General features: G+C 34.2%; 1 protein-coding gene across 1 annotated transcript in view; it reads left to right on the forward strand.

The window, feature by feature from the left end:
• Window positions 1–3,308: 3,308 nt before the first annotated feature.
• Window positions 3,309–12,244, forward strand: part of LOC128779845 (disintegrin and metalloproteinase domain-containing protein 5) — a 52,405-nt gene continuing 43,469 nt past the window's right edge. Inside the window, exons 1-3 of the mRNA XM_071220141.1 lie at window positions 3,309–3,379; window positions 5,888–6,024; window positions 11,320–11,506. Coding sequence (XP_071076242.1) covers window positions 5,936–6,024; window positions 11,320–11,506 — 276 coding nt within the window. The 5' untranslated portion in view covers window positions 3,309–3,379; window positions 5,888–5,935. The remainder of the gene's footprint in view (window positions 3,380–5,887; window positions 6,025–11,319; window positions 11,507–12,244) is intronic.

The following is a 12,244-nucleotide window of genomic DNA, read 5'->3' on the forward strand; positions in this document are numbered from 1 at the left end:
CATTTGAATGTTTTCTTGGGAGAAGTGTCTGTTCAGGTTTTCTGCCCATGTTTAATTGGATTGTCTTTTTGTTTGGCATTGAGTTGTATGAGTTCTTTGTGTATTTTGGATATTAACTCCTTGTCAGAACTGTTGTTTGCAACTACCTTCTCCCATTCAGTTGGTATTTTTTGTTTGTTTTGTTTTGTTTTGCTGGCAGTTTCTTTTCTGCACAGAAGCTTTTTAGTCTGATATAGTCTCACTTACTTATAAAATGCCCCATTTAAAAAAGTTGTGATTCACCTTTCATAAATAATAATTAATGACACAAGTTAAGTGCATTAAACATTGCTTAAAGTCACGTATTTAGGAGACTCGTGCTCTACTGATGAGCTAGTCAGGTGCTTCAAAGAATTGTATACTTGAAGCATATATAATTTTATTAACCAATGTTACCCCAATAAATTTAATAAAAATGTATAACTTTAGAACTATCATTAGAGTTTTCAAAAAATAACAGTATCAACAAAGAAGACAAAAACCAGAATCATATTATTAAATGTTTTTATTTATTATATAAATTATATTAAAATGAAATGACTTATTTTTAGAAATCATTATTTATACACCATTATCCATTTCTTGGATTACAATTGGAATGTAGTCCTATCACTAATGTAGAATATAGTCCATTGTATATACAAAGGGTATGGGATATGCTAATGGTATTCACTAGTTTTTAAAAATAATTGATCTTTTTCAGTTTGATTACATGGGCTCTGATGTAAAGGCTGTAACACAGAAGGTTATTCAGATAATTGGATTTGTTAACACTGTAAGTGTTTAAAACCCCTTTTGTTTATACACTTTGTAAAAGTATATGTAATATATTTTGATGTATATAGTATTTGGTTGTGCTATTGAAGAGTTTCCATGATCAAACTACCAAATTAAATGTCTTTTTAAAATTATATTTTATTAATTATGCTATTACAGTTTTTTCATTTTTCCCCCTTTCCCCCCTTCCCCCTGCACTCCCCAGCCCTCCAGCGTTCACTCCCCCTTAGTTCATGTCCATGTGTTGTACATACTGCTTCTTTGAGTTCTCTGTTTCCTATACCATTTTTGACTTCTCCCGTCTATTTAATGCCTACCAATTATGCTTCTTCTTCCTTGTACCTTTCCCCTATTCCTCCCTTACCCCTCCCCACTGAAAACCTTCCATGTAATGTCCATTTCTCTGATTCTGTTCCTGTTCTAGATGTTTGCTAAGTTTTTTTATTTGTTTGTTTTTCTTTCTTTTATTTTAAGGTTCATTTGTTGATAGTTGTGAGTTTGTTGTCATTTTACTGTTCATATTTTTGATCTTCTTTTTCTTAGATAAGTCCCTTTAACATTTCATATAATAATGGCTTGGTGATGATGAACTCCTTTAACTTGACCTTATCTGGGAAACACTTTATCTACTCTTCGATTCTAAATGACAGCTTTGCTGGATAGAGTCATCTTGGATGTAGGTCCTTGCCTTTCATGACTTGGAATAGTTCTTTCCAGCCCCTTCTGGCCTGCAAGGTTTCTTTTGAGAAATCAGCTGACAGCCTTGTGGGCACTCCTTTGTAGATAATTCTCTTGCTTCATTAGGATTCTCTCTTTATATTTAATCTTCAGTAACTTAATGATGATGTGTCTTGGTGTGTTCCTCTTTGGGTCCAACTTCTTTGGGACTCTCTGGGCCTCCTGGACTTCCTGGAAGTCTATTTCCTTCACCAGATTGGGGAAGTTCTCCTTCATTATTTGTTCAAATAAGTTTTCAATTTCTTGGTCTTCCTCTTCTCCTTCTGGCACCCCTATAATTCGGATACTGGAATGTTTCAGGTTGTCCCAGAAGTTTGTAAGAATCTCTTCACTTTTTTGAATTCTTGTTTCTCCATTTTGTTCTAGATGGATGTTTATTTTTCCTTTTGTTCCAAATCATTGGTTTGAGTCTTGGTTTACTTCCTGTCACTGCTGGTTCCCTGAATATTCTGCTTTATTTCACTTTGGGTATCCTTCATTTGTTTTTTCATTTTTTGACCAAGCTCAATCAGATCTGTGAGCATTTTGATTACCAGGGCTTTAAATTCTCCATCAGATAAGTTGGCGATCTCCTCATCACTTAGCTCTCTTTCTGAAGTTTTGCTCTGTTCTTTCATTTTGGCCCTATTTCTTTGTTTGGGGACCCTGTTAAGTTGTAAGGGGGTGGGGCCTTAGGTATTCACCAGGGCAGGCAACTAAATGTCTTAAATGTGTTTTTATAAATGTTTAATATCAAATTTATTTAAAAATTTTCATTTACCTTCTCTTTTTAGATGCTTGCTCAGTTAAAACTGACTGTTATAATATCTGCCATAGAAATCTGGTCAAATAAAAACAAAATTTCTACTGTTGGGAATCCTAATTATATATTATTCAGATTTTTGGATTGGAAATCCAAACATGCCTTACAAACTCATCATGTTGCATACTTGCTTGCGTGAGTATAGTATTCTGTATTTGTACAGAATTAAAGAAATAATGGAAAAGGATTTCACATGTTAATTATGAAAAATAAGAATTTATTTAGTACATACTGTATTCTATATATTCAGTAGACATGATTGGAATGGGGAAAAAAAGTAATTATAGTTCTTGCCCTCAATGACCTAATGTGAAGTGAGACTTAAAAACTTCTATCAACTGCCATAAAATAACCTGATAAAAGTGAAGTTACATAAAAGCATTGAAATAACTAAAGGGGATTAATTATGAGTGATACAATTTCTTTGATGTTGCTTGGCTTATAAACTTTTGCTACCTGTTATATTGTGTCTACATCTTGTTTTTCATCTCATTAATTTTTGGTTTTATTTTCTAATAAAAATGTATTGAATTGTTGCATCATCTGGAATCTTATGCGCAGAAAAGAAATCTATTCATTTTTGAAATCTATTCATTTTTAGTGAATAAATGAATCAGAAAGTCACAGAAAATTGAATTTTTAGGGCTATAAATGTGGAAGGAACCAGAATAAAAACTATAACTATTAATGCAAATGCATTTGGCATACCTGTTAGGCTTTATCCTTACTATACTTCTGAGTGTTTACCAAAAGAGAAAATTACAAGTATATATTGAAATATTCTTAACATTGTAGGTATGAGAAAAATGTGTTTAAATTAGCTTAATGCAGAGTAGCATGGTGCTTAGGACATAGTGATTGTTCACTAATGTTTGTTGCTATGAAAATGTATCAATAATACCACCCCTAAATGAAATCATGAGGAAATTCTTATCTTTTAGCTTCAAGAAACAATTGAGTTTTATAGGAGCTATACCTCCTGGAAGAGTATGTAATAAGGACTCTGTCGCAGGAGTTGCTCTGGTATGTAATTAATATCCAGTTTGCTCTCATTATTTTCATGTTTCAAAATTTCCTAAGTATTTTAAAGAATAAATAAATGTATTACATAGTTTACTCATTCTTTAATAGTATTTTAAATTACTAATTTTGGAGCATAAAATTAAACTACATAATTGCTTTTAAAAAGTAGAACATTTAGCCCTGGCTGGTGCAGCTTAGTGGGACTGAGTGCTGGCCTGCAAACTGAGAGGTCTCCGATTTGATTCCCAGTCAGGGCACATACCTGGGGTGTGGGCTGTGTCCCCCAGCTGGGGGTGTGGGAGAGGCAGCAGATCAACATATCTCTCACATACGGATGTTTCTCTTCTTCTCTTTCTCCCTCCCCTCCCCTCTGTCTAAAAGTAAATAAATAAAATCTTTAAAAAAATAGAACATTTAAAAATTGAACTGATCATAATGTAATATTGTTTTTTAAAATCATATTTGACCTTTGTCAGTCAAAATTTGTTTTGAATAGTGGTATGCTTTCATCAATATTCATTTTCTACTTTATTTTATTTTATAATTGCACTTGAGTATTTATGTTTAGGAGGAAAAGACTTGTAGGAAAAAACAGCTATCAAATATTCATAATCTACTGACTTCTGAGGAAAGTGAGAATGAGCCCTTACTACAGAGTTGTGTTCCACTTACAACAAGTTATATGAAAAGTAGGAAAGGGGACTAACTTGAGAGTGCTTCAGAAAAAGATGGGTGTACTGTGATTTTCATACCGACCAATTTGTGCAGTTGGCTGACTTTCAGTAGCAACTAAAATGAAACAAATTGCCATTGACAGATTAAAAAGATTAAAATTACTTCTGGTGTATACTTGTTATAACATTATGTAACTTTAAGGTCTACAGTGTAATGATTGATATGTGTATATATTGTGAAATGATTGCCACAATAAGGTTAACACATCCATCATCTCACGTTGTTAGTATTCCTGTATGTGTGTGTGGTGAGAACCTTTAAATCTGTTCTGTTAGAAACTTTCAAATATATAATACAGTATCATTAATTCTAGTCACTACGCTGTACATTGTATCCCCAGAAACTAGAAGTTTGTACCTTTTGACTGATTGCCACCCCACAGTACCCACCCTTGGCGACCACCAAGCTGTTCTTTGCTTCTATGAGTTTGGTTGACTCCATACATAAATGAAATTATACAGCATTTGTCTTTCTCTGTCTAACTTATTTCACTTAGCATAATGCCCTCAAATTCATCCATGCCATTGGTGTATATATACATATACATAAATATGCATTATGGTATCATTATGGTATCATACAGAACATTTTCACTGTCTCCCCCAAAATCCTCTGGGCTCTACTTATTAATATTTCCCCTCCTTACCAGCAACCACGATGGATTGTTTTATTGTCTCCATAATTTTCTGTTTCTCAGAATGTCATATAACTGGAATTATATAGTATGTATCCTTTTCAGATTGGGTTCTTTCACTTAGTAATATGCATTTAAGGTTCTTCCATTTCTTTTTATTACTTTATGGTTCATTTCTTTTAAGTGCTGAATAATATTCCATTGTCTTAAATGTGCCACAGTTTACATCTCCATTCACCTGCTGTTTGGATACATATCATAGCTGCCTTCAAGTTTTGGCAATTATAAATAAAGCTGCTATAAACATCTGTGTGAAGGAACTGGGAATGATACGAAGGAGAACAACAATACCTTCTGAGGGTGCAGAGTTGTCTATTGCTGTCTAACTGATTATACCAAAACTTAGCACATGTAAAAATGCAGTTCTATGGGTTAAAATTCTAGGAGCAGCTTAGTGGGCAAAATCAGGGCATCAGCTAGAGCTGTAGTTATGTCAGGATTCAACACAGACAGTTTGCTTCCAAGCTTAGTCACGTGGCTATTGGAAGACCTCATGCGGACCTCTCCATAGGCCTACTGCATGACGTAGTAGCTGGCTGGCTTCCTCCAGAGTGAGGACAGTGATTCATAGAATCCAAGAAGTCAGTCTTTATCTAACCTGTCTTAGAAAAGATGACCCATCACTTCTGCTGTATTCAGTTAACTAGAAGTATGTGCATAAATGCAGCTTACACTCAAGGACACAAATAGCAGAAGGTAGAAATCATTGAGACCCATTTAGAGGCTGCTTTCTACAAAGAAAACGTAAAATTGGTTATTAAAAGATGAGAGGCATTTTGTTCAAAATAATACAAAGAAGCAACATAATGTGGTGTTTAATGCTCTAAGATAGCTGCTGTTGTCATTAATAGTATTTTGAAATGAGACTTTTGTGTTTGTTGGTCCCTGTTTAATTAATCTCTCACCCAGATGCTTATGTAACTACTCCAGTTGCATTGACATAGGTACCTTGGATGCAAAAATATATTTTAAAAGTGAATGTCACATACTAATTTTTGATTATAGTAAATATTGCTTTAAAAAATAACTGAAATAGGATTCTTAGCTGAATCTTTTTTCTTTATTTTTCTTATATTTAGTATCCAGAAGGTTCATCTTTGGAGTTCTACACTGTCAGCATCGTGCAGATGCTCAGCCTTAATATGGGATTGAGTTTTGACAACACTGACATCTGCTACTGTTCAGGAGATGTTTGCACCATGTCACCAGAAGCAATGTAAAATAATTTTCTTCACCAAATACCTGTAATTCCTTTTAAGAAATTTTTTGGTTGGGAACTTCTGCATTTCTATTAACCATACTAAAGTATTTTTTAAAAAATTTTTATTGTTATTCAATTACAGTTGTATGCCTTTTCTCCCCATCCCTCCACCCCACCCCAGCTGAACCCACCTCCCTCCCCCACCTCCACCCTCCCCCTTGATTTTGTCCATGTGTCCTTTATAGTAGTTCCTGTAATCCCCTCTTCTCACTGTCCCCTTCCCACTCCCCCCTGGCTATTGTTAGATTGTTCTTAACTTCAATGTCTCTGGTTATATTTTGTTTGCTTTTTTCTTTTGTTGATTAGGTTCCAGTTAAAGGTGAGATCATATGGTATTTGTCCCTCACCGCCTGGCTTATTTCACTTAGCATAATGCTCTCCAGTTCCATCCATGCTGTTGCAAAGGGTATAAGCTCCTTCTTTCTCTCTGCTGTGTAGAATTCCATTGTGTAAATGTACCATAGTTTTTGGATCCACTCATTTGCTGATGGGCACTTAGGTTGCTTCCAGTACTTGGCTATTGTAAATTGTGCTGCTATGAACATCGGGGAGCATGGGTTCTTTTGGATGGGTGTTTCAGGGTTCTTAGGGTATAATCCCAGCAGTGGAATTGCTGGGTCAAAGGGCAGTTCCATTTTTAGTTTTCTGAGGAAATTCCATACTGTTTTCCACAGTGGCCTCACCAGTCTGCATTCCCACCAACAGTGCACTAGGGTTCCCTTTTCTCCGCATCCTCTCCAACATTTGTTTGTTGATTTGTTTATGTTGGCCACTCTGACTGGTGTGAGATGGTATCTCATTGTGGTTTTAATTTGCATCTCTCTGATGGCTAGTGATGCTGAGCATCTTTTCTTCTGTCTCTGGGCCCTCTGTATGTCCTCCTTGGAGAAGTGTCTGTTCAAGTCCTTTGCCCATTTTTTAACTGGGTTGTTTGTCTTCCTGGAGTGGAGTTGTGTTAGTTCTTTATATATTTTGGAGATCAGGCCCTTGTCTGAGGTATCATTGGCAAATATGTTTTCCCATACTGTTGGTTCTCTTTGTATTTTAATGCTATTTTCTTTAGCCATGCAGAAGCTTTTTATTTTGATGAGGTCCCATTTGTTTATTCTTTCCTTTATGTCCCTTGCTTTAGGGGACGTGTCTGTGAGGATGTTGCTGTGTGGAATGTCTGAGATTTTCCTGCCAATGTTTTCCTCTAGGACTTTTATGGTGTTACAACTGATATTTAAATCTTTTATCCACCTTGCATTTATTTTTGTGTATGGCGTAAGTTGGTGATTGAGAATACACATTCTTTTCAAGTAGATGGAAACACACACCAAAATAGGCCCAGCACTTCCCTAGCACTCCCTGTCTGGGGAAACTCTCTTCCTCCTTTCTACCTTCCAGAATCTGGTGTGTATTTTTTTCCTGGCCTGCTTGAAAGCTTCCTTCAGGGACAAGCGAGATGAATTGTGTAATTTCAGTGATTCTGCATGAAGTTAAATGCTCTGATATTTGCAGTTGCTGGCATTGTTCAATATAAGGATGAACAGTGCAATTCATGTTAATCAAAATGTTTATTTAAAAAGACATTCAATTACAAATAAAGAACACCATGACCAACTGAGAGAGAAAGACTGTTGAAGAAAGGAAAAAACTTTTAATTTTAGTATCCTTTATAAACAAGGGGCCCTACATTTCCATTTTTGTAGCCATTCCAGGTTGTGTGACATCATCACCAAGAATTGGTATGTTCATATGTTTAATTTGAATCATTTTACTGCGTATGTAGTATGATCTCTTATTGGCTTTAATCTATGCTTCCCTAGGAGCTAATGATGTTGCACATATTTTCATGCTTAATAGCTTTGTATGTCATTTTTGGTGAAGAACCTATTCAAATCTATTTTTTTAATTTTTAAAAACAAAAAGGATTTTCATGCTCTTAATTGAGTTGTAAGAATTGTTTATTTATTCTTGCTATCAGATCACGATTTCCTCCTTATAAGAATTTTTTAAGGAAATGTTTTTGATTTTGATGAGGTACAATTTATCATTTTTTTCTCTGCTGCATCATGGTTTTATAGCTCTTATATTCGTATTTATGATATGCTTTGACTCAATCATGGTGTATGTGTTTAAGTTTATTTTTATTTTTGCCATATGGGTTTCCCATTATTCCATTTCTTCTTGCTAAAATGACTATCCTTTCCCTCACTTAATTGCCTTGGCAATTTTTTTCAAAAATTAATTGACTACATGTGTGTGGATTTTTAATTATAATCTCTATTTTATATTTTTAACCTGTATGTCTACCCTTATGGAAAAGCATACTGCCTTTATTACTGTAGCTTTATATTGAATTTTGAAATCAGGTAGTGTAGGCACCCAAGTTTTTTCACCTATTCTAAGTCCTTTGCAACTTTATAAATCTTTTATCAACTTCCTAATTTTTACAAAAACTTCTGAGATTTAGAAAAGTGTCTCATAGTTTAATTGCATTGTTCAATTTTGGGAGAATTGCCATTTTAATAATAGAAAGTATTTTGATTCTTGAATATGGTTTATATCTTCATTTATGTAGATCATCTTTAATTTTTCTTAGCCAATATAATTGTGTTTTACAGTTTAAATTTATTTTTAAGTGTTTATCTTCAAGTATTCTTAAGTTTATCTTTAAGCATTGTTAAATTTATCTTTTAAGTATTATTTTTGCTATCGTGAATGGAATTGTTTACTTTATATCATTTTCAAAGTTTGTATATGCTTAGTTTTTGAGAGAGAGGGGAAATGAGGAAGAAAGAGAGGAAGAGGGACATCGATGTGTGAGAGAAACACATTGATTGGTTCACACCCCCAGCTGGGGACCTGGTCCACAACCGAGGCATGTGTCCTGACCAGGAGTTGAACCAGAGACCTTTTGGTTTGCAGGATGATGTCCAACCCACTGAGCCACACCAGTCAGGGCTTAATATTATCTTCAAATTATTCATTGCTAATACATAGAAATATAATTGATTTTGGTACATAGACTTTGGGTGCTGCAAACTTGTTAAATACTTTAGAAGTTCCAGGAGATTTTTATTTGTTGATTTTGTAACATTTTCTATAAACAAGATCCTGTCATCCATGAATAAGAACAGTTTTATTTTTTCCTTTTCATCTCTTTTTGTTTATTTTTTTCTTGTTTAATTACACTCAAAATAACTTCAGCTCAATGTGAATTGATGTGGTGAGAGTGGATATTATTGCCTTTTCAATCTTAAGGGAAAAGCATTCAGTTTTTCACCATAAGTATGATGTTAGCTACAGATTTAAGAAAAAATAAATATCCTCTCTTCTAAAATATGATCTTTTATTCCCTTGTACAATATATTGTTTTACTTTTGTTCTTCATCATTCCAGTAACTACCTGACTAATTTTACATATTTCTTTCCTGGTATTCTTACTTTTTGCTCCTAGCAGGCACTTGGTGTACTTTTTACTAAATAATGGTTGCCTAGAAGAGTCCGCAGTAAATCAGTTGCAAATAATGATCTAATCAACCCAGGATATTTTCTCATTATTTAATTTTATGCTTTGATTCTGAATCCATGATATCTAATTTAAAAAACCCCAAAATGTAGATAAATAAATGTATTTCTTCTTCTTTGTGATAGTTTCTCAGAAAAATATTCTCACCATATTTTTGAGTGTTTATGCTTTATAAACAACCAACTTTATTGATGTATAACTTGTCCACAATAAAATTGACATTCTTTAAGTGGATAAGTGTATGACTTTTGAATATATAAATCTTTGAACCACAGTGTCATCAGGTTATGCAGCCTTTGTCTCTCCACGGAAAGGTCCTTTGTGACCCTTGGCATTCCTTCTACCTACCACCCTTGCCCCAAGCATCAACTAATCTGATTTCTATGACTACAATTAATTTACCTGGCTCTACAATTTTATGTAAATTGAACATGTACTATATTTTGAGTGTTTTCTTATAAGACTGTAATTTCTCTGAATTAAACAGTTTTCTTTAATTATTTGAATATATAATATCAGTTTCTTTTAAGTATTTGTATGCCATATCTAACACCTGGGCCATCTCAGTGTTGATTTCTTTTGATTACTTTTTTATTGGCTATGGATTATATTTTCTTATTTCTTTTATGTCCACCATCATCTTCATCATCATCATCATCATCACACTGGATATTGTTGTTATACAATAGAAAGCTTGGATTCTCCTACCTTCCTCTGAAAAACATTGTTTGTTTTTTTTAACCAGGCAATTCAACTAGTGACTAATCATTTTGAAATTTATTTGCTTGCTTTTATGATTTATTAATATGGATATAGGAAAACTCAAGGTTTTTCCAACTTGGTCTCCTCTGGGGATCCTGTCAGAACTTGAATTAGACTTTGTTAGAATTGACGTAGAGTAGATTGTAGTGTAGGGCAGCAGTCAGCCACCAGTAATCCAGGGACCACATTTGGCTGGTTGCATGTTTTGTAAATAAAATCTTACTGAAATGCTTCCAGGCTTATTGGTTTATATATTGTATATGGCCTCTTTTGTACTACTGTAGCTGAGTTCTTAGTTCTAACAGTGTATACACAACATAAGCTGATGCTACTTACTACTTGGCCCTTTACAGAAAAAAGTTCCTCAACCCCTGGTCTAGGGGCTCAATCTTCAGTCTTTTAAATCATATTATTTCTAGTGTTTTAGTTGGATACCAAGGTGTTACAAAAGTGCTAATAGCTTTTATTCTGTCAGGACAGGTCCTCCTACTGCCCCTCCCAAAGAGTTCAAACAACCAACTTTTATTTGAGAAATGTTTAATTATGAGGAGCAGAAAAGCTCTAAAATATGCTATTAAAGTTACTATTAAAATAGTAATAATAAATGCTGTTAATAAATATACCATTAAGTGTATTCATATTGGCATTTACAGAAAATATAAAGATAATATTAAATAGATAAGAGTACATTAAATGCTGAAGCCAAAATTTTTTAATTCAGTTGTTGGCACTGGGAAAGTAAAAAAGAATAATAACACAGTTCCTGTTTTTTTCATTTCCATTAGTTTTCTGCCACAATTTAAAAAGTGTGTTAAACATATTAGCAATGCAATGAATATTTTTTAAATGTGCCTTCTGTTTTCTGGGAAGAATAATGCTCTTTAAATCTCTCCTGAAAATGCCATGCATTAGGGTAAACGTGGAGATATATAGCAATAATCTTTGCCATACCCATGTTTTCAATAATTCAGGCACTCTCGGGGTGTAAAGGATTTTAGCACCTGTAGCTTGGATGAGTTTAAATACTTCGCTTCAACTTCTGGCTTTGATTGTCTTCATAACATGCTTGCTGTTACTCCAGTTTACAAAGAAGCAAAGAAGGTGTGTGGCAACGGGAAGCTGGAAGCGGGTGAGCAATGCGATTGTGGCACGACACTTGTGAGTAGCACATTTTCAGACACTTTTCATTTTCTATATTTGTGTATAATATGTGGGGAAAAAGACAAAGACCTTGTTGTTTAGAAAAATAAATTTAAAAAAAGCCCGATTTTGTAGGAGATGGCAGCCTTTAAGTCTTCTAGTTTTTTTGCTGTTTTTGGAAATGAAGAGCAAAGGTTCTGAAGATAATGTTTATCTTCAGATACTGTCTTTTGGCATTTTTTAGTGTATGCATCAGCTTCACGCTTAGAATTAGTGACCACAGAGAGTACTGAAGGAGTTGAAGAAATGTATTTAATGGTAAGTAGTAACAAAAACAGATAAGGACATCTGAAGTATATAGACTATTGGCAGTGGGATAGACTTTGTTTGATAATATAATGAGAAAAAGATTTGTATTGACAGGTTATGCCCACGAAAATGTTTTAAAATGAAATTTGTTACTTGTAGAAAATATAAAAATATACAATAAAGATTAAACTGATACAAAGATGAAAAATGACAGAGGAGGTGTTAACAAAGTGAAGCACACATGGTGAAAGACTGGCCATCATAAACAAGTCAACAAACAACAAGGGCTGGCAGGGCTGTGGAGGAAAGGGAACCCTAGTGCACTGTTGGTAGGAATGCAGACTGCTGCAGCTTCCATGGAAAACAGTATAGAATTACCCCCCCCCCCCCCCCAAATTAAAAATGGAACTGCCATTTGACCCAGCAATTCCCCTGCTGGGATTATAC

Source organism: Desmodus rotundus, chromosome 13, assembly GCF_022682495.2.
Source record: "Desmodus rotundus isolate HL8 chromosome 13, HLdesRot8A.1, whole genome shotgun sequence".
Lineage (NCBI taxonomy): Eukaryota > Metazoa > Chordata > Mammalia > Chiroptera > Phyllostomidae > Desmodus > Desmodus rotundus.